The sequence below is a fragment of the Ahaetulla prasina genome, chromosome 18, assembly GCF_028640845.1.
Source record: "Ahaetulla prasina isolate Xishuangbanna chromosome 18, ASM2864084v1, whole genome shotgun sequence".
In the NCBI taxonomy this organism is placed as follows: domain Eukaryota; kingdom Metazoa; phylum Chordata; class Lepidosauria; order Squamata; family Colubridae; genus Ahaetulla; species Ahaetulla prasina.
In genome coordinates, this window is record NC_080556.1 from 6,567,327 (window position 1) to 6,593,954 (window position 26,628).

The 26,628-nt window shown below is 48.2% G+C and overlaps 1 protein-coding gene across 1 annotated transcript in view; it reads right to left on the reverse strand.

Annotated features, from left to right (window-relative positions):
• The window catches only part of LOC131187214 (uncharacterized), a 29,118-nt gene extending 5,231 nt beyond the window's left edge, over window positions 1–23,887 (reverse strand). Inside the window, exons 1-18 of the mRNA XM_058161454.1 lie at window positions 23,760–23,887; window positions 23,047–23,207; window positions 22,205–22,329; window positions 21,896–22,048; window positions 21,693–21,818; window positions 20,142–20,329; window positions 19,697–19,807; window positions 17,786–17,887; window positions 17,057–17,132; window positions 16,627–16,754; window positions 11,492–11,599; window positions 9,831–9,938; window positions 8,564–8,715; window positions 7,319–7,443; window positions 5,928–6,080; window positions 5,717–5,842; window positions 2,982–3,169; window positions 1,393–1,503 (exon numbers count right to left, since the gene is read on the reverse strand). Of these exons, the coding sequence (XP_058017437.1) occupies window positions 1,393–1,503; window positions 2,982–3,169; window positions 5,717–5,842; window positions 5,928–6,080; window positions 7,319–7,443; window positions 8,564–8,715; window positions 9,831–9,938; window positions 11,492–11,599; window positions 16,627–16,754; window positions 17,057–17,132; window positions 17,786–17,887; window positions 19,697–19,807; window positions 20,142–20,329; window positions 21,693–21,818; window positions 21,896–22,048; window positions 22,205–22,329; window positions 23,047–23,207; window positions 23,760–23,858 (2,340 nt within the window). The 5' untranslated portion in view covers window positions 23,859–23,887. The remainder of the gene's footprint in view (window positions 1–1,392; window positions 1,504–2,981; window positions 3,170–5,716; window positions 5,843–5,927; window positions 6,081–7,318; window positions 7,444–8,563; window positions 8,716–9,830; window positions 9,939–11,491; window positions 11,600–16,626; window positions 16,755–17,056; window positions 17,133–17,785; window positions 17,888–19,696; window positions 19,808–20,141; window positions 20,330–21,692; window positions 21,819–21,895; window positions 22,049–22,204; window positions 22,330–23,046; window positions 23,208–23,759) is intronic.
• Between the last annotated feature and the right edge of the window lie 2,741 nt (window positions 23,888–26,628).

A 26,628-nucleotide genomic window follows, 5' to 3' on the forward strand; every position in this document is an offset into this window, starting at 1 on the left:
GCCAAGAGATGAGTGGCCCCTCCCATAAGGCTTAAAGGACCAGCAACAGCGTTTGGGCTTTGCCGGAAAACAATCTTGACAGCTTTGTCTTGTTTCATTTATTTTGTATCGGTGTCTTCTGAACTTTTGCCAAGAAAGGCCTTTGGCAGTTTGCCTAATTGGACCAAGGTTGGTGATAGGACTGAGGAATTTCTGTTGGGAGGAATTTGATTTAATTTAGTTGAACTACGCTGAGAATGAACTACCTACTTGGGCCTGGGTCGCAACAAGAGGCCACTGGACTTTCTGGTTTTTCTTTGAAGACATTTTGCTTCTCACCAAGGGTGGGCTTCAAAAATATTAGCAAGGGGTTCTCTGCTCGGTTGCTTGGTGGGCGTGGCCATAGTGGGTATAGTCCAGGGGTGAAATGTAAAATTTGCTACTACCGGTTCTGTGGGTGTGGCTTGGTGGGGGAGAGGTAATGTGACTGGGTAGGCGTGGCCAAGTTTTTTTTTTTACTTTTAAAAGCATTTTTTTTACAACTTCTTTGGCTGAAGAGGTTGTAGAAAAAATGCTTTTAAAAGCCTCTGATGATCAGGCAACTCAGCTGGGATCGCCAGAGGAGCCTTTTAAAAGCTTTTAAAGGGTTCTGACGATCCCAGCTGAGTTGCCTGATCGCCAGAATCCTTTAAGAGCATTTTTTTTACAACCTCTCCGGCCGAAGAGGTTGTAGAAAAAAATGCTTTTAAAGGGTTCTGACGATCCCAGCTGAGCCACGCGGTCATCAGAGGCTTTTTTTTTTACTTTTAAAAGCATTTTTTCAGCCGACGAAAAAATGCTTTTAAAAGTTTAAAAAAAAAAACCTCTGATGATCGCAAGGCTCAGCTGGGCATGAGCGGGTGGGGAGGGCAGGGATTTTTGCTACCGGTTCTCCGAACCACCCGCCGCCATTGCTACCGGGAGCATTTCACCCCAGGCATAGTCAGCCTCCTACACCACAACAGGGGGGCTGTTTGTAGCCTCTCCGAGCTCCGGAGGCTTTCCTCAAGCCTCCAGAAAGGCAATAACGGCCTCCCCAGGTCCCAGAGGCCCATTTTTTGCCTTCCCTGAGCCTCCATGCAGGGCCTACGCTTACCTGCATCCAAAACGGGCCGCGTGAGAACTCCTGGGAGAGGAAGGGTGGGGTGGGCAGGGCAGGGCCATCCAGGAGTGAGATTTGTGGGTTCTCCGAACTGCACAGAATCTCAGCTAGAGGTTCTCCCGAACCCCCAGCGGCCCACACCCCTGCTTCTCACCCCAGAAGCTTCTTCAGCTCCGACCGGATGGTTTTCTGGACTAAAACCCCACCGGGTTTGAATGAAACTGGGACAGGAGGAACCCCGTCGATAGAAACGCGGAGGGTGGAAAACTCACCACAAACAATAAGGTCGGGAGGACAAAGGTGGTGCAGACGATGACGATGTACCAAGGTTTGTACCCGTGCGTCCACTTGCTGGTGTACATAATCTTGAAGTAATAATACACCTGGAAAAAGAGAATACCACTGCTAACAATTGTGTTTGACCTCGGAGCGGAGGGCAGGGGGCGTGGCCAGCATGATGTCACTCGTGTCGGGGTGGGTGGGGGGAACACCTGTGATGGCCCGAGTGCTCTGCCAGCGAAAACAGGCTCCCGAGCTCCGTTTTCGGCTGTGATGGCTGCAACTCTCTGCCGGCAAAAAAACGGAGTGTGGAAGGGCCCTTTTCGCTGACACAGGCACCATGGGGCCAGTCCTTCACTGTTTCCGCCGCAGCCTCCCGGCTCCGATCTAAGCACCCCACAGGCTGGAATACGTCCTCCCTCCTGCCTCGGACCTTGAGTTTGGCACACCTCCTCTGTGGGCTATCCTTAATTCGAAAGCATCAGAAAACTGCCCGTCGTCTCTGATATGCCATGCAGTGGTGGGATTCAAATAATGTAACAGCTGGTTCTCTGCCCTAATCACGGGCTGGGTGGGGTGTGGGTGTGGCCACACCCCATTTTGGGCCTAGTAGTTGGCCTCCCTGAAGCCTCCTAGGAGCAAAGGAAGCCTCCCTGAAGCCTCCTGGGAATTAAGAGTTGGGTCTAGGAGGCTTCCCTGCACTTACCTGAGAGCCAAAATGGGGCGCATGGGAACTCCTGGAAGGGGCGGGGCAGGGCGAGTCAGCAATTTAATGACTGGTTCGCCCGAACCAGCCCGAATTGGCTAAATCCCCCCTGTTGTGTCTGCGGCCCCCGAGCCGGGCCCCCTGCCAGAAAGTGACTTGGAAAGTGAGGGGGAAAGGCCTTGAGGACTTACCTCGGGAACACCGGCTTCCCTGGCTCAGCTCCAGGAGCCAGAGGCAGGCCAGGTGGAGGAGATAACGAGGCCTCCGTCCCCTGACTCTTCCCCCCCCAGGCCACGCCTTCAGACCCGGCTGATGGCAATCAGGCCTGGCTGGACCCTAGGTTTCGGAGGCAGGAGAAGCGGGAACAACAGAAGCAGGGGTGGGGCAGGCCTAGGAAGTGCTGAGTCATGGAGCCACACCCCACAGGATATAAAACCAGCGAGGGCTGCTATGCCTCTTCGTAGCAGGCAAATCAACTGCTTAACTAGAGCTGAAGTACTGTTTGTTCCTGGGTGACTCATCGTCATCAAGGGAGATAACAGAGACACTTGGCAGACACGCTCGCTAGTTTGCTGCCAGAGATGATAGTGCCGGCTAATTAAGTCATCGCTCGGACGGAGGCGAGGGGGGACAGAACACCCCCCCACCACTGATGCCATGGTGCCGATGTTGAAGATGCTTCAGAACTTCATTTTCCAGACTCCTCGGCTACCATAAGCAAGGTGATCTGAGAACTGGGGGTCATCGTAGCCCCCAAATCTCTTTGAGGAGGCCGGTGGTTTATAGCAGGACAGGGCGGAGAACCCAAATGGCCAATTGGCAGGTCCCGGAGTCCTCCCTCTTCTCCCCTCAAGCCAGCCCCAGCCTGGGCCTTACAGCGCTGATCCCTGTGAATTGTTGACCGGCCATCAGGAGGATAACGTAACCGATTTGCTTCCGTAGACCTTTGTACGTCAGCCGGTTCAATATGCTCAGTTCCTTTTCTCCCATCTCAGCTATATCTTCTAGATGAAGTTCTTCTATTTCTTCCTCAACGTCCTCCTTGGCTCGTAAGACCCTCAGGACTGTGGGGGGACAGGAGGGGAAAACGGGCAAAAGGACACCCCAAAAAAACATGTTTGTAGACGCTCAAAACCCAGCCCGCATCATCCAAACAATAGCGAACTGTGACCCTCCACAAAGATCCAAATTCTTTCTGACACCAGTTATGGAACATCTTGGGATGTTCGTATCTCATGGATGAATTGGATCTGGCTTCTCGGGACCAAAACATCTGCCTACTCAAAGTGAATTCAGCCACCTCAGAGCTGAAGGTACAATTTTTCAGACTGGCTTTGCGACCCTGGTTTAAGATGTATCATAATCATAATAACGGAGTTGGAAGGGACCTTGGAGGTCTTCTAGTCCAACCCCCTGCTTAGGCAGGAAACCCTACACCATTTCAGACAAATGGTTATCCAACATCTTCTTAAAAATTTCCAGTGTTGGAGCATTCACAACTTCTGGTGGCAAGTTGTTCCACTGATTAATTGTTCTCACTGTCAGGAAATTTCTCCTTAGTTCTAGGTTGCTTCTCTCCTTGATGAGTTTCCACCCGTTGCTTCTTGTCCTGCTCTCAGGTGCTTTGGAGAATAGTTTGACTCCCTCTTCTTTGGGGCAACCCCTGAGATATTGGAAGACTGGTCTCATGTCTCCCCTAGTCCTTCTTTTCATCAAAATAGACATCCCCAGTTCCTGCAACCATTCTTCATATGTTTTAGCCTCCAGTCCCCTAATCCTCTTTGTTGCTCTTCTCTGCGCTCTTTCTAGAGTCTCCACATCTTTTTTACATCGTGGCAACCAAAACTGAATGAAGTATTCCAAGTGTGGCCTTACCAAGGCCTTATAAAGTGGTATTAACACTTCACGTGATCTTGATTCTATCCCTCTGTTTATGCAGCCCAGAACTGTGTTGGCTTTTTTGGCAGCTGCTGTACACAGCTGGCTCATATCTAAATGGTTGTCCACTAGGACTTCAAAATTTGATTATTATTTTTTTTAGGTGCCAGGCACATATGGGACAATACCCATCCTTCCATTCCTACATACCCAGTCTTGTGATTCAAGACCACTGCTGCTTTCTTGATACAAATCAACACCACTCTTCATACGTTTTAGGCCTCCAGCCCCCCTGTCCCTCCATCATCTTGGTTGCTCTTCTCTGCACTCTTTCTAGAGTCTCAACACCTTTTTTTATAGTGTAGTGACCAAAACTGGAATGCACTATTCCAGGTGTGGTCTTAACAAGGTTTCATGGAGCGGTATTAATACCTCACTTGATCTTGATTCAATCCCTCTCTTAATGCAATGTAGGATTGCATTGGGTTTTTTGGTAGCTGCTGCACACAGCTGGCTCATATTTAATTGATTGTCCACTAGGATTCCAAGATCACTCTCACGAGTTACCGCTATTAAGCCAGGTTTCACCTCATCCGTATGTGTCCTTTCAGTTGGTCTTGTCTAAATGTACTACACTGAATTTTTGTTTTGCTAGACAGGGCCCAGCGTACAGGTCTGTCGGGAAGATTGGAGCTGGTGTTACCTGAAACTGGGTGTTGTGTCTTGTCCGATCTCACCACAGCCGGGGCCTTCTTATCTGCTTCCGAACACGGAGGAATGTCCTAGTATGCCTCCCGGCCCCAGCCCTGGCTCCATGCCCAGACAGGCTGAAGAGAAGCCTCAGCCCCAGTCCTGGCTCCATGCCCAGGCAAACGGAGCAACTAGACCCCTCCCCCTCCTCCACAGCATGTGAGCCTGAGGGAGGTCAATTGCCAACAGCTGCAGACTGGAGTGACCCTCGCTTCAGAAGACTTGATAGGCGGAGGCAACAGAAGGAAGGGAGGGGCAGGCCTGGATAAGTGCTGAGTCATGGAGCCACACCCCATGGCCTATATAAAGGATCTGCTTTCTGGCATTCTCTGAGTCAGGCAAAGTCTAAACATATCTTGCTGAAGTCACTTTCTGGTCTCCTGCCTGCCCTGAGGACTTTGCTAGGACTTTGGCAGAGCTGCAGAGGCACGCCTGATTCGGATTTCCCTGACCCGGCCGTCAGCGGAGGAGTGGGACACGACACTGGGCATGTCTAGTTCCATGAAAAGAAGGACTAGGGATGACATGATAGCAGTGTTCCAATATCTCAGGGGCTGCCCCAAAGAAGAGGGAGCCAAGCTATTCTCCAAAGCAGGGGTCTCCAACCTTGGTCCCTTTAAGACTTGTGGACTTCAAAGCTTTGCTGCCTGAGGGACTCTGGGAGTTGAAGTCCACAAGTCTTAAAGGGACCAAGGTTGGAGACCCCTGCTCCTAAAGCACCCGAGGGCAGGACAAGAAGCAACGGGTGGAAACGGATCAAGGAGAGAAGCAACTTTAGAACTAAGGAGAAATTTCCTGATGGTGAGAACAATGAATCCGTGGCACAATTTGCCTCCAGAAGTTGTGAATGCTCCAACACTGGACGTTTTTAAGATGAGATTGGATGACTACTTGTCTGAAGTGGTGGTAGGATTTCCTGCCTAAGCAGGGGGTTGGACTAGAAGACCTCCAAGGTCCCTTCCGTTATTCTGTTATTATTATACCTTGTCTTGCTTTCTCCTCGTTCTTCCTCTGAATCAACAGAAAGCGTGGACTTTCGGGGAACTTGGGCAGTATGAAGAGTTGGGACACCGCAAAAATCCCAGTTAAACTCAGCAAGATGGCCCATTCTGCGACAGGAGAAGAAACCGAGTCACCAACATGGCCCGATCCTTGAACCCTCGCTAGATATCCCAACCTGCCCTTCCGACTTACTTCTCTCGGTGCCTAGGATCTCATGGAGGCCAAGGATCTGCGATAACAGGACCCCACCAGTAACGGCAACCATTGACATGTTCATGATGCCCCCTCTTAAATTTCGGGGAGCGATTTCAACAAGGTACAACGGTACGGCACAGGAGAAGATCCCTGGTTTAAAGTGGGAGACAGAGAGGAGCTTAATGATCTCCGGGCGAAGTGGGAGACGGAGAGGGGCCTAATGATCTCCAGGCGAAGTGGGAGATGGAGAGGAGCCTAATGATCTCCGGGCGAAGGGGGAGACGGAGAGGAGCCTAATGATCTCCGGGCGAAGGAGGAGATGGAGAGGAGCCTAATGATCTCTGGGCGAAGGAGGAGATGGAGAGGAGCCTAATGATCTCCGGGCGAAGGGGGAGACGGAGAGGAGGCTAATGATCTCCGGGCGAAGGGGGAGACGGAGAGGAGGCTAATGATCTCCGGGCGAAGGGGGAGACAGAGAGGAGCCTAATGATCTCCGGGCGAAGTGGGAGACAGAGAGGAGGCTAATGATCTCCAGGCGAAGGGGGAGACGGAGAGGAGCCTAATGATCTCCGGGCGAAGGAGGAGATGGAGAGGAGCCTAATGATCTCCGGGCGAAGGGGGAGACGGAGAGGAGCCTAATGATCTCTGGGCGAAGGGGGAGACGGAGAGGAGCCTAATGATCTCCGGGCGAAGGAGGAGACGGAGAGGAGCCTAATGATCTCCGGGCGAAGGAGGAGATGGAGAGGAGCCTAATGATCTCCGGGCGAAGTGGGAGACGGAGAGGAGCCTAATGATCTCCGGGCAAAGGGGGAGACGGAGAGGAGCCTAATGATCTCTGGGCGAAGGGGGAGACGGAGAGGAGCCTAATGATCTCCGGGCGAAGTGGGAGACGGAGAGGAGCCTAATGATCTCCGGGCGAAGTGGGAGATGGAGAGGAGCCTAATGATCTCCGGGCGAATCTGACATTTGCAGATGTTCACTTCGCCCATTTTGTATTTTACACAGCAAGCCCACATCCAATCCTCTGCTATCAAAATAAGACATCGATGGACACACTAATGCATCATTATTGTAATTCTTCATGTCTCAATTTCCCCCCAAGGGGGGGAAAAAATCTTAAACTCCATTCCTCGCATCGACCGATGGGGGGAGGGTGGGGAGAAAATACACCGAATTTTGAAGAGACATGAAACGAGTTTAGCTGAGATGGACTTCAAGGTGCCTCTGAGCATGCAAAGAGTATTTTCTTCCTTTTCCCCTCAAGCAGCTCCAGGCAGAAAGGAGCAACGCGCAACGTTTTTCAGCCAACATTCGTGGCGAGACGGCTTCTAGTTGCCACCTAACCATGTTTTTCCCCCCCGAAACCAAAAACGTTCAGTCTTTCTTACCTGAGCAGATCCCGCAAAGCAGGCGTGAAAAAATGGCGTATTCGTAAGTGTGGACGATGGTTGAAAAACCCATAAAGATGGCGGAAATGAAAGCTAAGAGGTTCGCTATCACTAGGGCACCCTTCCTGAAAGAAAAATAGAAATACAGGAAGTCCTCGACTTACGACAGCTCGTTCAGTGACCGTTCAAAGTTACAACAGTACTGACCATTTCTCACACTTATAACCATTGCAGCAAACCCCATGGTCAAGTGGTCAGAATTCAGACACTTGGCAACCGACTCGTATTTATGACGGTCAACGAGGATGGATTTACAACTGGGGGGGAGGCAACGACCGAAGAGGGCCAGTTCAGACCGGATCGACCGATCCAGTAGCGATGGCGATGGGTGGTTTGGAGAACTGGTAACAAAAATCCCTGCCCCCCCACCTCGCCCATCCCCAGCTGAGCCGCGCAATCGTCAAAGCCTTTTTTTTCCTACTTTTAAAAGCATTTTTTTTTACAACCTCTTTGGCGGAAGAGGTTGTACAAAACACGCTTTTAAAAGATTTTTAAAAAGGCTTTGATGACCCCAGCTGAGCCGCGCGATCGTCAGAGCCTTTTTTTTTCCTTTTAAAAGCATTTTTTCTACAACCTCTTTGGCGGAAGAGGTTGTACAAAACACGCTTTTAAAAGATTTAAAAAAAGGCTTTGACGACCCCAGCTGAGCCGCGCGATCGTCAGAGCCTTTTTTTTTCCTTTTAAAAGCATTTTTTCTACAACCTCTTTGGCGGAAGAGGTTGTACAAAACATGCTTTTAAAAGATTTTAAAAAAGGCTTTGACGATCCCAGCTGAGCCGCGCAATCGTCAGAGCCTTTTTTTTTCCTTTTAAAAGCATTTTTTCTTCAACCTCTTTGGCGGAAGAGGTTGTACAAAACACGCTTTTAAAAGATTTTAAAAAAGGCTTTGATGACCCCAGCTGAGCCGCGCGATCGTCAGAGCCTTTTTTTTTCCTTTTAAAAGCATTTTTTTTACAACCTCTTTGGCCGAAGAGGTTGTAAAAAAAATGCTTTTCAAAGGTAAAAAAAAAAGATCGCGCGCCACAGCTGACCAGCCCACGCGCACCGTTCTACTTACCCCATGCCTCCTTTAGGCGGGCGCTGCGTGCACGCGCACCTGGCCGACGCAGCCAGCGAACCGGTAGTAAACCAGTTCAGATTTCATCCCTTGGCGGGTTTATTTCACCAGGCGTCTCGTATTATTACCTGCCGCAGTTATCGGCCATGGGGCAAACCATAAGAGACCCAGTGATGCCTCCCACCGAGTAGATGACGTTGGTCAAGACATACAGCAAAGTCGCATGGTGAAATTCCTTCCTCTTCATCCTCAAAGTGTTGTTGTAATAGTCTTGGATCAGCTGGACAGAAAACGGCGTGTTCAGCAGCAGCAGACAAGGGTCGACCCTTTGGACGTCTGGGGACCCATCCAAAAAGGGAAATGGTGGGGTACAGGTACGGGTGGTACCTGTACCCCACAGGCAGGGGTGAAATCCAGCAGGTTCTGACAGGTTCGGGCGAACCGGTAGCGGGAAATTCGAGTGGTTCGGAGAACCGGCAAATGCCCCCTCTGGCTGGCCCCAGAGTGGGGTGGGAATGGGGATTTTGCAGTATCCTTCCCTCCCGGAGTGGGGTGGGAATGGGGATTTTGCAGTATCAGTTCTCCCCAGAGTGGGGTGGGAATGGGGATTTTGCAGTGTCCTTCCCCTGGAGTTGGGTGGGAATGGGGATTTTGCAGTGACCTTCCCCTGGAGTTGGGTGGGAATGGGGATTTTGCAGTGTCCTTCCCCCGGAGTGGGACAGGAATGGGGATTTTGCAGTATCCTTCCCCTGCAGTGGGGTGGGAACGGGGATTTTGCCGTATCCTTCCCCCGGAGTGGGATGGGAATGGGGATTTTACAGTATCCTTCCCCCCGGAGTGAAATGGGAATGAGGATTTTGCAGTATCCTTCCCCTGCCACGCCCACCAAGCCACACCCACCGAGCCACCTCACGCCCACCAAGCCACACCCACAGAACCAGTAGTAAAAAAAAAAAAAGTCTGAATTGTCCACCGTTGCCCACAGGGCCCCCACTCACCCATGCGGGATGGTTCACCACCCAGAGATTGTAACCATATTGGAAGGAGGACCCGAAGGTTAAGATGATTGTCATGGTTATCAGTGGCCTGGTCAGTTCCTGCCAAAAAGGAGAGAGAGAGAGAGAGAGAGACAGAGAGACAGAGAGGGAGGGAGGGGTGGGGTCAGCAAAACGGGGGACAACATTCACTTCTCAAAGCTTCTCCCTTACGACCCACCTTACGACCACCATTGAGCAACGGAAGCGTTGGGCTCAATGGTGGTCGTAAGGCCGAGGACTACCCGCCTCGGAAACCCGTTTCGGGATAATGCACTGATCGGGGGAGGGTGTGTGTGTGTGTGTGTCACGACACGCCCCACAACCGCCTCGACGCGACGAGAGCAAAAACCCAGCTCACCTGACTGAGGTACCTTGGGCTAATCCCTTTGGCCTTTTCTGGATCTAGATCCATCGCTTTGGGGAAACGAGGATTCGAACTCAGGACTCTCCCACCGTACAGCTCCCTCTATTTAAGAGATTTAAAAAACAACAACAACAACAGACCTTTTGAAAAAGGATTATCAACCCAATTTAGACCTCTGGACAGCTCAGAAGAAAAGCCAGGCTGGATTTTCCTTGGCCTTACCCTGATGTCATAATAATAATAACAACAACAACAGACCTTTTGAAAAAGGATTATCAACCCAATTTAGACCTCTGGACAGCTCAGAAGAAAAGCCAGGCTGGATTTTCCTTGGCCTTACCCTGATGTCATAATAATAATAACAACAACAACAGACCTTTTGAAAAGGATTATCAACCCAATTTAGACCTCTGGGCAGCTCAGAAGAAAAGCCAGGCTGGATTTTCCTTGGCCTTACCCTGATGTCATAATAATAATTTAATTTGTATACCGCCTTCTCCCGAAGGACTCAGGGCGGCTTACATTGTGTAAGGCAATGGTCTCATGTTATGACGGTGAGTCAGTTACGACGGTCGTAGTGTCCTGGGTTTATGCGGTCGCCTTCTGAGAAGCCAAGTCAGTGGAGAAAACCAAACTTAACAACTGTGTTATTCACTTGCTGTAGCGATTTACTTAGCAACGGTGGCAAAGAGGGTCGTAAAATGGGGCAAAGTTCACTTAACGAATGTCTCGTTTAGCAACGCACATTTTGGGGGGCTCCATTGAGGTTCATACATAAATCCAGGACTGTATTTCTTCCTTCTAGGCAGAGTTTTAAAAATAAAATGATAATATCTTAGAAAGCTTTCCCCTACGGAGTTGGGTGGGAATGGGGATTTTGCAGTGTCCTTCCCCTGGAGTTGGGTGGGAATGGGGATTTTGCAGTGACCTTCCCCTGGAGTTGGGTGGGAATGGGGATTTTGCAGTGTCCTTCCCCCGGAGTGGGACAGGAATGGGGATTTTGCAGTATCCTTCCCCTGCAGTGGGGTGGGAACGGGGATTTTGCAGTATCCTTCCCCCGGAGTGGGATGGGAATGGGGATTTTACAGTATCCTTCCCCCCGGAGTGAAATGGGAATGGGGATTTTGCAGTATCCTTCCCTGCCACGCCCACCAAGCCACACCCACCGAGCCACCTCACGCCCACCAAGCCACACCCACAGAACCGGTAGCAAAAAAGAAAAAAGTCTGAATTGTCCACCGTTGCCCACAGGGCCCCCACTCACCCATGCGGGATGGTTCACCACCCAGAGATTGTAACCATATTGGAAGGAGGACCCGAAGGTTAAGATGATTGTCATGGTTATCAGTGGCCTGGTCAGTTCCTGCCAAAAAGGAGAGAGACAAAGAGAGAGAGAGAGAGACAGAGAGACAGAGAGGGAGGGAGGGGTGGGGTCAGCAAAACGGGGGACAACATTCACTTCTCAAAGCTTCTCCCTTACGACCACCATTGAGCAACGGAAGCGTTGGGCTCAATGGTGGTCGTAAGGCCGAGGACTACCCGCCTCGGAAACCCGTTTCGGGATAATGCACTGATCGGGGGAGGGTGTGTGTGTGTGTGTGTCACGACACGCCCCACAACCGCCTCGACGCGACGAGAGCAAAAACCCAGCTCACCTGACTGAGGTACCTTGGGCTAATCCCTTTGGCCTTTTCTGGATCTAGATCCATCGCTTTGGGGAAACGAGGATTCGAACTCAGGACTCTCCGACCGTACAGCTCCCTCTATTTAAGAGATTTTAAAAAAAACAAAAAACCAGACCTTTTGAAAAAGGATTTATCAACCCAATTTAGACCTCTGGGCAGCTCAGAAGAAAAGCCAGGCTGGATTTTCCTTGGCCTTTTCCCCGATGCCCTTTTACCCCTTCCCCACTTTTTTGCAGGTAGACTGCTCCTGAATGGGGAAGCCCCATCTCCCCCCTAGCAAGGGGAGGGGAGAAGAAACACAGCTACCAACCGGCCCTTCGGCTGTGGATTGTTGGAAAGAGCTGTGGATTCCAAGCCAATCAGGCAGGGAAACTGACAAGATTCTAGAAGCAAAACAGTTGACCGTTAGAAGACACGCCAAGATTCAAGTTCTCTCATATTATTATTATTATTTATTATTTATTATTTTAAAAAAGAGGAGACTTGGCAGAGCCCCGCCAGAATGGAAGGGGGTCACCGTGCCAGGAACTCAGAAATGAGCCAGAAACAGCAAAGAAAACTGCCTACTCAAAGGTATGAAAGAGGAGCTCTACCTGGCAGGGTTGTTGTTCTGCGGAGCATGACTCCGAAAGCCCGGCGCTCCAGATACAAGATGGAAAAACTTTTCTTTCTTTTTTTTTTCCCTTTTCTCGCGAGAAATCTATTTCCTGTTGGAGAAGTGGCTTGCCGGTTTCAAACTATGGGGCTAGGGGGATATCAGAACGCAGAATAATAGGAATAGAATAATGGAAGGGACCTTGGAGGTTATCTAGTCCAACCCCGCCCTCCCTCCCCGCCGCTCAGGCAAGTTTCGGGGATATTTATTTATTTACTTATTTACTTATTTACTTATTTATTTATTATTTACATTTATATCCCGCCTTTCTCCGAAGACTCAGGGCGGCTTACATTGTGTAAGGCAATAGTCTCATGTTATGACGGTGAGTCAGTTACGACGGTCGTAGTGTCCTGGGTTTATGCGGTCGCCTTCTGAGAAGCCAAGTCAGTGGAGAAAACCACAACTGTGCTATTCACTTGCTGTAGCGATTTACTTAGCAACGGTGGCAAAGAGGGTCGTAAAATGGGGCAAAGTTCACTTAACGAATGTCTCGCTTAGCACAACGCACATTTGGGGGGCTCCATTGAGGTCGTAAATCCAGGACTGTATTTCTTCCTTCTAGGCAGAGTTTTAAAAATAAAATGATAATATCTTAGAAAGCTTTCCCCTACGGAGAAAACCTGAGTTAACTATATTTAATAGTCGTATTGCCAAGTAAACCAAGGAGATAAAATAAAAGGCGATTTCTTATGTTTTTGAAAGGATTTTAGAGCATACACAGAGTGTGCCTCACTTGACTTTTGAATCCCTGCTGAGCTGAACTCCATTGTAACCTCTATTTTAACCTCTATAACTGTCTGGTTCGGTTCTGCAACCCAACAAGACAGACACAGACTTCAGAGGATCATTAGAACTCCAGAAAAAATAATTGCTACCAACTTGCCTTCCATTGAGGACCTGTATACTGCACGAATCAAGAAGAGGGCCGTGAAAATATTTGCAGATCCCTCGCATCCTGGACATAAACTGTTTCAACTCCTACCCTCAAAACGACGCTATAGAACACACTACACACCAGAACAACTAGACACAAGGACATTTTTTCCCCCTGAACGCCATCACTCTGCTAAACAAATAATTCCCTCAACACTGTCAAACTATTCACTAAGTCTGCACTACTATTAATCTTCTCATCGTTTTCATCACCAATCTCTTTCCACTTATGACTGTATGATTGCAACTTTTTTTTGCTATCATTAAGGGTTAAATTGCAACCTATGACCATCATTTGTGTTGTAAATGTTGTACCTTTGATGAAGGTTTTTTTTTCTTTTTCTTTTATGTACACTGAGAGCATATGCACCAAAACAAATTCCTTGTGTGTCCAATCACATTTGGCCAATAAATTCTATTCTATTCTATTCTATTCTATTCTATTCTATTCTATTCTATTCTATTCTATTCTATTCTATTCTATTCTATTCTATTCTATTCTATTCTAACCTAACCTAACCTAACCTAACCTAACCTAACCTAATGTGCCGTATGCATAGATAAAGCCTCTAGGCCAGGTGTCGGCAACCTTAAACACTCAAAGAGCCACAAAGGTCCGAACCAGAAACCCCTCATTCAATTCTGAAGCCGACCAGAAGTCTGGTTCCCCCCCCCCCCCCCCCCGAGTCTCCTAGCACAGCATCCTTTTTCCTCTACCTACCCTAACCGAAAGCCCTATCAATTGTGGAGCCGATCAGCGACAGGGAGCCACAGCAGAGTGATGAAAGAGCCGCATACGGCTCCAGAGCCACATGCGGCTCCAGAGCCACGAGTTGCTGACCCCTGCTCTAGGCGAATTGCCAAGGAGCTAAAGTAACTTGTGAAATGCAAAACGTGGCTTCTGCCAGGTAGCCTTGCTTGTAACTTAGAATGAGTATTCTCAGCAACCTGATGGGAAATAATAACGCTAACAAAGCTCCGAGTTATATGCCGGAAAAAATGTATTTCTTTCCCCCTTCTTAAGGTCCGTTGTTCGCAGAAGCGCTGAGAAAGCCGCGAGGTTTGTGCGGGATACGAAATAATGTTTCTCACACCATGACGGTCAGTGCAAGCTGTGTAAGACTGTAAGAAATTGGGGAAAGTTTTTTTGCGCGTGTTGTTTAAGCTGGGAGACTAAAAAGGGTCGCCCAGTAGCTAGAAATAACTCCTGTTTATCAGTAGACTCCTGTTCCGTTTCATTGGAATTATCAGATTCTGAGCTGCATTCAAAAACCTTACATTTTCCAAGCCCCCCCCCCCAATTCTGCCTTCTGACTCCCAACGTCTAAATCCAAAATTTCACTCCCTTTTCCGTTCCCTCTCGATTTTTTCAACACTTCATTTCCTCCTCCAAATAAATAAAAGACCATGCGAGAACCACAAAAGAACATACAACGTGCAAGATTATTTATTAAATTTTTTATTATTATTATTATTACTATTACTATTACTATTATTACTACTATTACTATTATTATTATTATTATTATTATTATTATTATTATTATTATTATTATTATTAAAACAATATTTTAAAAGCAAACAAACCGCGGAGGAAGTTTGGGTCAACTCAACCTCAAACAGAAAACAGTAGTTAAAACTGAAGGAAAGTTCCAGAAAAATTTGCCCAAAACACCCGGAATGCGTTTCAATGTCTCCAGGATCCTGTTGGGACGTCTGGCGTCAAGTGAACAAGGTCTTTCCAAATTGTCCCCTGTGAAAGGTCAACAGAGAAGATCCGATCCTCCCAGCCATCAAGGATCATCCAACTGAAGGAAATACTGGGTGCTCCTCAACCTTCTGCTGATGGATCCACCTCCACAGCTCGACGTCTGGGGTGGGGTGGGGTGGGGCTGGAAGAGGAGATCTCCTCCAACTAAGAGGAGATCTCATAAGCCCATCTTCCCTTGACGGAAAGGCAGTCCAGAGGGTCCGCAGAGAAGGTCCCAGGTCCACCATTTAAGACTGTTGGGCCAGATGGCGAGACAGGACCCTCCTAATCTCCAGAAAACTTCTATCCTTGGTCTCGGGGATCATCTTGGCTATGTATAAAATGGTGATGATGTTGAACGGCCAGAAGAAGAGAAAGCTGTAGGGTTCCAGGTCAGTCTAGGAAGAGAAAGGAAGTCATGGTACGGATCCATCTTTATAGAGTTATATCTTCTGCCCTCCACCAAAAGAGAAGAAGTCCTGCCTCTCCTCCTCCTCCTCCTCCTCCACCCAGCAGGAGAGTTTGAACCAAAACTCAGGAGCTTTAACTCTGAAGTGATCCAGGAGCAGACCCCATCTTCTAGAGAAGAAGATTTGTGGTGGGACTGAAGAGAGGTCCACTCCAGGTGTGGCTTCTATTTACTTTTACTACCGCTTCGCAACGGGAATCACATGCGCTGATCGCCTATGATGACATCCGGGTCGGTGGGCAGGGACTCCCGCCGGTTTTACTACCGAACCGGGGGCAACCCACCACTGGTCCATTCGTTCAACATCTGGGCCAGGAGCCCTTATTTTCACTTTCTATCCCAACTTATGCTCCGTTGAAGACAAGGTCTTGGGCGTTGTATGGAAAGGGTGGGGCTAGACGAAAGAGTGGGTAGGTCTAGAGTGAGAGTGGGTGGAGCTATGGACAAGTAGGTGGAGAGGCATCAAGGAGTGGATGGGGTGGGGGTGATTGCCAGAATGGGCGGGGCTATGTCAAAGTGGGCGGAGAAGGGATTCGGGAATGGGTGGGGCCCAGTCAAGAAGTGGGCGGGGCTAAGAATGAGGGTGGGTGGGGCCCAGTCAAAGCGGGTGGGGCCAAGACTGAGGATGAGTGGAACTAAGTCAAACTGGAGGGCTGCCACCCAGAATTGGTGGGGCTTACAACTATGGGTGGGGCTAGGATGGAGGATGGGTGGGGCTAAGTCAAACAGGAGGAATGGTACCCAGAATGGGTGTGGCTAAGTCAAAGTGAGTGGGGCTATGACCAAGGCAGGGTGGGGCTATGACAGAGGATGGCTGGGGCATGGACTGAGGATGAGTGGGGCTGTGTCAAATAGGAGGGCTGGCACCCAGAAGGTGTGGGGTTAGGTCAAAGTGGGTGGGGCTACGGGCAAGGATGGGGTGGAGCCAAGTCAAACTGGGTGGGGCTAAGACTGAGGATGAGTGGAACTAAGTCAAAATAGGAGGGCTGGTACCCGGAATGGGTGGGGCTAAATCAAAGTGGGCGGGGCTATGACCGAGGCAGGGTGGGGCTATGACAGGAGATGGGTGGGGATAGATCAAAGTGGGTGGGGTTATGCTCAAGGATGGGTGGGGCTAAGTCAAACAGGAGGGATGGTACCCAGAGTTGGGAAGGCGTCAAGCAGTGGGCGGGGTCAACACTGAACGTGGGCGTGGCTACATGAAACCAGCGACAGACCCAGAGACGGTGAGGGTCGGTCAAAGCAAGCCAAAAAAAAAAAAAAGATATATATTTTTTTTTAAAAAAAGGACTCACTTCCATGTGGAGATACGTTACAATAATGAGGAATTTGCATATCCAGTGGATGCTTCCAGAGATCACAAAAGCCGTGGACCGGCACGTCTGGAGGAAATACTCGGCTACCAGCACGTTGGGAACCGGGTCTGGGTGCAAAGACAGTACATTTCAACCACTGATCTGCCCAAGATATATATATATATATATATATATCGCTCCCAGAAGCACAAAGCTGAAGCCTGAAGATGACGAATGAGACTTCGTCGAAACGTCGCCAAGACACCTCCAATTTTACGCAGGAGAAAACCCGAATAACCAAAGACCTACATACAAACACCCACGAAAACCTCAGAAAACATATATGTTTATATATATATGTTTTCTAATGGACCCGAGTTCAAAAGATGCACCCCTTTAAGTTTGCAACGCCCCTGGCAAGGCTACTTACTGGGACCGGTAGCTTGTCCGATAAGGAAGATGGTGTGGAATGAGACACTCAGATATGCCATGGTGGGAATGTTTTTCTGCCGGAGGTAAAAATAACCCCACAAAATCAGGACGCGGATCTCTTTTAAAACTTCCCTTTCTCTATATCGCTATTCATCGCAGCCCTCCTGGGAGCCGCGAAGCATTAATTTCCGGGGCCAACGCATTTAAATAAATGAAAAATATTCAGGCAAATTTCCCCAGGGAGCATAATCGACAAGCTGACTTACAAACAATTGGGTTAGTGACCATTCAGAGTTACGATGATGCTGAAAAGAGTCACTTTACGACCGTTTTTTACGCTTATGACCATTGCCGCCTCCCCCTGGCCGCGCGATCCAAATTCAGACTGTTGGCCACTAACTCATATTTATGATGGTGGCGGTGTCCTCCGGGGGGGCTGGTGGTCACGTGATCCCCTTTGGCGACCTCCTGACGAGCCAAGCCCGATTCACTTAATGACAGAGTGTTACTAACCTGAAAAATCCAACGGTTCACTTAACAACCGCCGGCAAGAACATTGGTGAAAACAGCGTCAAAATTCCCTTAACAGAACATTTTAGTTAGCGGCATAAAATTTTGGCCATCAAGTCCGGAGGGAAAAATGTCTCAGCTTTCCCCAAATCTCCCCAGGTTGCCTCAAAAAATAAAAATAAAAAATAAAAATAAGACTTTTTAGGGAATGACCCACCTGAAGTTGTAAAGACATAGTCAAGAGAATGCCGGCAATTGTGCAGATACCAAAGCCAGCGAGCAGGAGTATCCTTCGTCCCGAGGATTCGACGATGCAGACCTAGAGAAAAATTTTTTAAAAAAAATAAAATTGCCTGCCTAGGTAGTCCTCGAGTTACGACCAATCGCTTAACAATGGCTCGGAGTTACGACAGCCTCAGAAAGTTTGCTTCACAGCCAATCAACCACTCCCAGTTGTCATAAAAAAGATTGTGAGCCCCCACCTCGGAGTCTTAATTTCGGGTGCTTTGGGGAACACCATTTGCAATATTTTGGGGGGCCGGTTTCTGACGAAAAGAACCCCTTTCCCATTGGGGGGAATGGATTCAGAATGACCGTTGTGCGGTTTGCTCAACAACCCCCCCCAAACACACACAAACACACACAAAAAGAGAAGTCGGGTCATGTGTGCGCCTTTGACTTACAACTGTTGTAGCTTACAGCCAAAATTCCCAGTCCTGGTGTCAGTTTTGGAAGGCCGTTTTCTTTTTGCTTCTTAACTGCCGCATATTTTAGCTGGGGAAGTTGGGAGGGGGTTGTTGTTGGAGCGGTAGAAAGTTAGTCATAACAACATTCCCTATTCAAGGACACCCTGCGTCTGACGGAGACTGCCTGAAGATTGTATCCAGTTGAGTGTGAAGAGTTGATTGGACAATGTGATGAACTTGTGGGTGTGAGGCAGGGCTGTGAACTGTCAACTGGGTGTGGAAAACCTGGAAGCTTTCAGTTTCGGGTTTTCCCAGATGTGCCAACATGACATCTCTAATAAATTGGAACTTTGAGGAACCTCAAGCCTCAGAGCTTTATTTTGTTGGGGTTGTTCCTTGGAACCCTGACACCCAGTTTTAGTTGTAGGCAGTGGTGGGATTCAGCCAGTTTGCACCACTTCGGGAGAACCGGTTGTTAACTTTCTGAGCAGTTTGGCAAACTGGTTGCTGGAAGAAATCATTAGGGCAGAGAACCGGTTGTTAAATTACTTGAATCCCACCACTGGTTGTAGGGTTGCACAAAACAAATGCAGATTATAAAAGGTAATGGACATTTTAAAAATAAAAATATAAATTACAAGCATTTGCAGACGACCTGGTATTTATCTTAGAAGAACCATTAGAAACTGGCCCCAAACTAATAAGGGAAACAGAAGAAGATGGAGAAGGGGCGGGGTTGAAAATAAACAAAAAATGCTAGCTAAAAACTTTACAGAAAAACAGAAAGATGAGCAAATCTCCAGGTCGCCAGGAAAGTAAAATATCTAGGAATTAAGTCAATTGCAAGATGTGCAACAATTGAAGAAGATAACTGCATAAAATTTAATGCAACAAATGAAGCAGGATTTGGAGAAATGGAAGGATCTGCAACTATCAATGGTAGGAAGAATAGCTACTATAAAAATGAATATATTGCGTTAGGCTGGTGTTGTTGTTGGAAGCTATTAAAAGTGTCATCACAGGATGTATTATTATTATTGTTGTTGTTGTTATTATTCAACTTTCTTGCAAAATTCTCAAAGGTACGAAATTCCAAAGGTTAACCCTGTTTTGGTTGTGCATTGACCTGAAAAATCTGAAATTAAACAAGTTAAAGCTAAAAATTTGTTGGGAGTGAATTTCTCCTCACTAACGATTTTCAGTTGCTTGATAATGACAATAATGGAATTTGCTCCACAACCCACCCACCCCCGCCCTAAAAAGAAGTCCGGTTATGTGTGCGCCGCGACTTATGACCGTCGGGACTTACAGCCGAAAATTCCCAGTTCCGATGCTGGTCGTAAGCCGAGGGCTTCCCTCAGGGGTGGGTTTAAAATTCTTAAAATCTGGACTTCTTAAGAGCTTGGATGACAAGCTCGCCCGTCCCCCCACCAGCCTCTTACCACTAGTGTTGTGATAACCATCAGGAAGAGAGACAACGCCATGCTGATGTACCACACAACTGTATCGCTGGCCCCCGAGGAAAAGTAAATCGGCTTTGCGTAGTGGTGGGCCTGGAAGGACAACAAATCCCATATTTCATCCCGCTCCTTCACTGACGTGCAAGATGGAGAACCAGGCCTCAGGTCTCCTGAGGTGGTGGTGGTAGAGCAGGTAGATCGATTTTGCTCAACCTTGGCCGATTGAAGAGGTATGGCCTTCAACTCCCAGAATTCCCCACGGCTGGCTGGGGAATTCTGGGAGTTGAGCTCCACACCTGTTCGACTTTTGTTAAGGTTGACCAAAATGGGATCGGAAGACTTGCTCTACCACCTCAGATGGTCCGGAGAAACATGAGATCCATGCTCCGGATAAACAGAGGGGAAGTTCTCCAGAAGGTTTCCATACCGCGTTGATCCCAGAGAGCTGCTGGCCGGCCATCAGGACCACGATCGACACCACGTGCCACCGCAGGCCGGGATAATACAGGATTTTCATCACGTCCATATCTTTTTCGGCCTTGTCCACCAGCTCCTCTTGTCGGAGTTCTTCCATCTCCTGCTCCACGTCCTCCGAGCACCTCAGGGTCTTCAAAGCTACAGGAGGAGGAGGAGGAGGCCCAGAAGTCATGGGGAGAGGAGGACAAGAAAACACCACCCTCTGGAGCAGGGGTGGGCTTCAAAAATTTTAGCAAGGGGTTCTCTGCCTGTTTGCTGGGTGGGAGTGGCTGTGGTGGGCGTAGCCTATTCAGCCTCCTGCACCACGTGTGTGTGTGTGTGTTTTTGCCCTCCCCAGGCCTCCGGAGACTTTCCTCGAGCCTCCGTGAAGACAAAAACGGCCTCCCCAGGCTCTGGAGGCCAGAAACGAGCCCGTTTCTGGCCTTCCCGAACTTCTGGTAGCCCCATTTTTCACCCTCCCTGAGCCTCCGCACTTGCCTTGCACTTACCCGCATCCAAAATGGGCTGTGTGGGGACTCCTAGGAGGGGAGGGGTGGGCGGGCAGGGCCAGCGAGGAGTGGGATTTGTGGGTTCTCCAAACTGCACAGAATCTTAGCTAGAGGTTCTCCCGAACCCCTGCGAACCCCCAGCAGCCCCACCCTTGCTCTGGAGTGTCCCTTCTACCCACCCCATCGCCATCTTTTCCAAAACCACTAACGTTAGAGAAAACCCGGCAAATACACGCAAAAGGTTTGCAGGATTTTTAGGGAGATCCTGGAACCATGAGGTCCATTGCTTCGTTCTTTGCAGAAGCTCCATCTGCTTCTCAAGAGCTTCCCGAGAGCTGGGCCACCCCAATCTGCCAACCCCCCAAAAGGTTGATTCCTGCCTTGCAAAGAGGACCCCTGAAATCACCTCCAGCCCCCAAATCAAAGCCCAAGGCCGCCTCCTCGGTTCCTACAAGGCCCGTTTCCTTGTAAGGCTGAAGAAAAGCAAACTTAAGATGTAAAAGGTAAAAGTTCCCCTTGCACATACGTGCTAGTTGTTCCCGACTCTAGGGGGCAGTGCTCATCCCCATTTTAAAACCGAAGAGCCAGCGCTGTCCAAAGATGTCTCCATGGTCATGTGACTAAATGCCAAAGGCGCACGGAACGCTGTTACCTTCCCACCAAAGGCGATCCCTATTTTTCTCCTTGCATTTTTTTTTTTACCTCGTTTTGAACTGCTAGGTTGGCAGAAGCAGGGACAAGTCACGGGAGCTCACCCCATGATGCGGCACTAGGGATTTGAACCTCTGAACTGCCGACCTTTCGATCGACAAGCTCAGCGTCTTAGCCACTGAGCCACCACGTCCCTTTTTAAATTTAAGACGTGGACAATCTCTAATCTGAAGCCACCTCCTTCAGCTGTGTGGGATCAATGGAGACCAGTGACTTGGGAAGTCAAAACTGGCTTGAGAAGAACTCGACACAATCAATAATCAATAATCGATCAGTCAGTCAGTCAGTCAGTCAATCGTTACCCTGCCTGGCTTCTTCTTCCTTCTTCTTCTGAATCAGGAGAAATCGAGGACTTTCGGGGAAAAACGGGAGGAACAGTAATTGGACCACTGCGGGGATGCCAGCGAGGCTTAACAAGATGGGCCAACCTGGAGAAGACGTAGACCTGCTCAGAATCACGGACTGGAATCGTCCCAGTTTGAGATATATTCTCTTCCTCCCTTACCTTCTTCGGTCCCAAGGACATCGCGGAAGCCTATGGCTTCGGCCAACAAACTGCCAAAGGTGATGAAAAGGTCAGCCACCGTGCAGAGCGCCCCTCGCAGGTTTTGGGGGGCGATCTCGGCCAGGTACATGGGGACCACGCTGAAGGCAATCCCTGTTTTGGGGAGGTGAGAGAAGGGATACCTCACCGTTCGACGTGGCCATCGAAGGAGGGTCCGAAGGGCTCTTGCGTGGGGTTGGGAAAGCAGACGCAGCCCAAGGAAGCCTTGGGAGGGGGGGCGCCCCTTTCTACATCTGGGCTGTCACTCACCGGCACAGATTCCCACAAAGAAGCGTGAACAGATCAGGAGTTCGTGAGAACGCCTCGGTTTGGTGGCAATCACCAGGGCAGCCGCGATAATGGCCAAAAAGTTATTGACCAGGAGAGTGGTTTTCCTGGAAAACAAAAGGGACAAGAAAAGAGAGGGGAAGGAAAGAAAAGAGGGAAAGAGGGAGGGAGGGAGGAATAAATGGAGAGAAATAAGAGAGGGAGGGAAGGATAAAATGGAGGGAGGGAGGGAAGGAAGGAAGAAGGAGGGAGGGAAGGAAGGAAGGAAGAAGAGACTAGGTAGGTAGGAAGGAAGGAAGGGAGGGAAAGAGAGAGATGGAGGAAGGAAGATAGGAAGATAAGGAAGATAGGAAGGCAGGCAGGCAGGCAGGAAGGAAGGAAGGGAAAGAGAGAGATGGAGGAAGGAAGATAGAAAGATAAGGAAGATAGGAAGGCAGGCAGGCAGGCAGGAAGGAAGGAAGGGAAAGAGAGAGATGGAGGAAGGAAGATAGAAAGATAAGGAAGATAGGAAGGAAGGAAGGAAGGAAGGAAGGAAGGAAGGAAGGAAGGAAGGAAGGAAAGAAGGAAGGAGGGAGGAGGAGGCAAGGTAGGTAGGAAGGAAGGAAGAAAGGAAGGAAGGAAGGAAGGAAGGAAGGAAGGAAGGAAGGAAGGAAGGAAGGAAGGAAGGAAGGAAGGAAGGAAGGCAGAAGAGACAAGGTAAGTAGGTAGGAAGGAAGGAAGATAGGAAGATAAGGAAGGAACGAAGGAACGAAGGAACGAAGGAACGAAGGAACGAAGGAACGATGGAAGGAAGGAAGAAGAGAGACAAGGGAGGGAGGAAGTACCTGCCAATGCTGTCCACCAGAGGTCCAGCTATGAGAGCCCCACAAAAACCCCCAAATGGGAAAAAGGCGATGGTGAGACCCCACTGGAACTTCAGCAAGCTGTTGTCGATGCTGATCACGTTCCTGAACCGATAGGTCTCATTGTAAAAGTTTTGGATGTACTAAGAGGAGAAGCAGAGCAACACCAGTTGAGGGGGGGGGGGGCTTTTATACTATACTATATATATATATATATATATATAAATACTATACTATACTATACAATACAATACTATACTATACTATACTATACTATACTGTACAATACTGTACTATACTGTACTATACAGTACTATACAGTACTATACTATACAATACAATACAATACAATACAATACAATACAATACAATACTGTACCGTACTGTACTGTACTGTACAATACTGTACTATACTGTACTATACAGTATTATACTGTACTGTACTGTACTGTACAATACTGTACTATACTGTACTATACAGTATTATACAGTACTATACTATACTATACTATACTATACTATACTATACTATACTATACTATACTATACTATACGATACGATACGATACGATACGATACGATACGATACGATACGATACGATACGATACGATACGATACGATACGATACGATACGATACGATACTATACTATATATTATATTACTACTCCCCCCGGGACAAGAGAGGGAGCTTACCTGGGCTGGGTAGAAGATGACAAAGGCGTTGTAACCGTACTGGACCGAGGAGCCAAAGGCAGATATGAGGGTCACCAGGACAAGGGGCCGAGTGAGCATCTGGGGAGGGAAAGAAGGAAGGAAGGGCACAGGGCGGGGATGGGGGTCAGTTTCTGAGACTTGTGGCCTCCCATCCCAGGTGAGGCCTGCTGGTCTCCCTTGCCAGGTTGGATGCTACTCACCTTCCTCCGAGGATCAGAAGGAAAAGAGTGACGATAAAGCGGAGGAGGGGGAGGAGGGGGAAGGGAGGAGGTGGAAGAGGAGGAGGAAGAAACGGTCCAAGAAGAGGACCAGGAGGAAGACCAGGTTGAGGAAGAGGAGGAGGAGGAGGACATGGAGAGGAAAATGGAGGAGGAGGAGGAGGAGATGGAGAAATGGAGGAGGAGGAGGCGGCGGCAATGGAAGATGGCGGAGGAAGAGCCGGAAGAGAAAATGGAGGACGAGAAGGAAAAGCTGGAGAAGGAGAGAGGACCATCAATGAAAGAGAAGAAAACAACAGCAACCACAATTATCGGAAAGACCCTGAGGGAGGGATGAAGGAAATGTGGGAAAGGGAACGTGAAGCAGGGCCAACCACGCTTGCTGCCATCTTCCAAAGTCTGGAGAAGACCCAACAGAAGCCCAGAGCATCTCCACCCTTGACTTACAAAAGTTCTTCTTCGCTGCGTCCTCAGCCACGAAACCCCTCGCCTTGGGTTTATGGGACCCCCATTTAAAAAAAAACCCCTTTTCTTTCGGTATCCCAGAAGCCCCCTGGGGGAGACCGCTCACTTTACCCCGCAAAAGCTCCAGGCTTACCCGTCCCGAAACAGCAGTTCGGTCATCTGGATCCATCTCTCTGAATCAGGTTCAAACTTCAGACCCAAAAAATTAAGGAGTGGGGGGGATAAAACTTGGTTAAAGTTTTCAAACTCCTCTCTGTGAACTTCCTCCCCAAATTGCAGTCCCCAAATTGGTGATTTTTTTTGGGGGGGGGGACTGCAATTTCCAGCATCCCCAATCAGCCACTACAAAGTCAAGGAGGAGTGTCCAGTAATTTCCAGTAACGGACATTCCAAGTGCAAGATAACACGGAAGGCTGTTTGGCCGCCCTAAAGGGGTCCCTGACTTGGATCCCAACTGCCATCGTCCCCCACCACCACCACATCCCACCCCAGCTGATGCTCAGGTGGGGGGATTATGGGCATTGGAGCCATCAGCCGCATTTCTTCTGGCCACGATTTTTAAAAAATGTACTATGTACTATGATGACCTTAAATTATAATTCAACTTGGGGTTTTTTTTTGTTTTTAACCTGGGTCTCCCCTCTGCATCAAAACCAGGAAAGAGGAAGGGGGCTACATTGAGAAAGAAACCAGGATCACAGATGTGGTGGAAACCGAGTTAAAAGTCGTTAAACTTGGGTTTCAATGGGCCATTCAAAGCTACATAGCAGGCGGTGGAGACCTAAAACTGCCATCTCGTGGCCATTTTGGGGATTGCAGCCCCCCAATCAAAAGATTTCGCTTATTATTCACGTTATTTTCTTCAGTGTTCACGTTATGATTGATATTAATATTTCAACAAGAAGCTAAACAACACGGGAAAGCAAATTAAACCACGTCAAACTGAGTTAAAACGAGCCGTTCAAAATTAAGATTGCAATGGTAGAAAAAACACTGCCATCCCGTGGCCATTGGCGGAGTTGCAGCCGTCAATGGATTTATTCTTCGTTTCTGTCGTCTGATTATTATTCACGTTATTTTCACTCTTATTAACGTTATTATTAATATTAATATTGCAATAAAGAGCCCCCGTGCTGTACAACACGAACAGACACGGGAAACCAAATTAAACCCAACAAGAAAAACACAGACTTCAGAGGATAATTAGAACTGCAGAAAAAATAATTGCTACCAACCTGCCTTCCATTGAGGACCTGTATACTGCACGAATCAAGAAGAGGGCTGGGAAAATATTTACAGACCCCTCGCATCCTGGACATAAACTGTTTCAACTCCTACTCTCAAAATGATGCTATAGAGCACTGCACACCAGAACAACTAGACACAAGAACAGTTTTTTCCCGAAGGCCATCACTCTGCTAAACAAATAATTCCCTCAACACTGTCAAACTATTTACTGAATCTGCACTACTATTAATCGTTTCATAGTTCCCATCACCAATCTCTTTCCATTTATGACTGTATGACTATAACTTGTTGCTGGCAATCCTTATGATTTATATTGATATATTGACCATCAATTGTGTTGTAAATGTTGTACCTTGATGAACGTATCTTTTCTTTTATGTACACTGAGAGCATATGCACCAAGACAAATTCCTTGTGTGTCCAATCACACTTGGCCAATAAAAAATCTATTCTATTCTATTCTATTCTAAACCACGTCAAACTGAGTTAAAAAACGAGCTGTTCAAAATTAAGATTGCAATGACGGAAAACACTGCCATCCCGTGGCCATTGGCGGAGTTGCAGCTGCCAAAGGATTTATTAGGCTTTTCTGAGATCTATTATTCACGTTATTTTTATTTATTTATTTATTTATTTTGTCACAACATTATATACAGGAACATATATTGAAAGGAAACAATTGGACAGGAACGGTAGGCACTTTTGTGCACTTAATATTTAACTTAATATTTCACCAATATTAATGTTATTATTAATATTCATATTGCATTCGGCAGACCCCGTTCTGGACAACAGCACAGTCAGGAGAAAACGAACTAAAATATGTTATAATGAGCTGTTCAAAATAACATAGCAGACAGTTCGAGGCATAGAATACTGCCATCCCGTGGCCATTTGCGGAGTTGCAGTGATCAAAG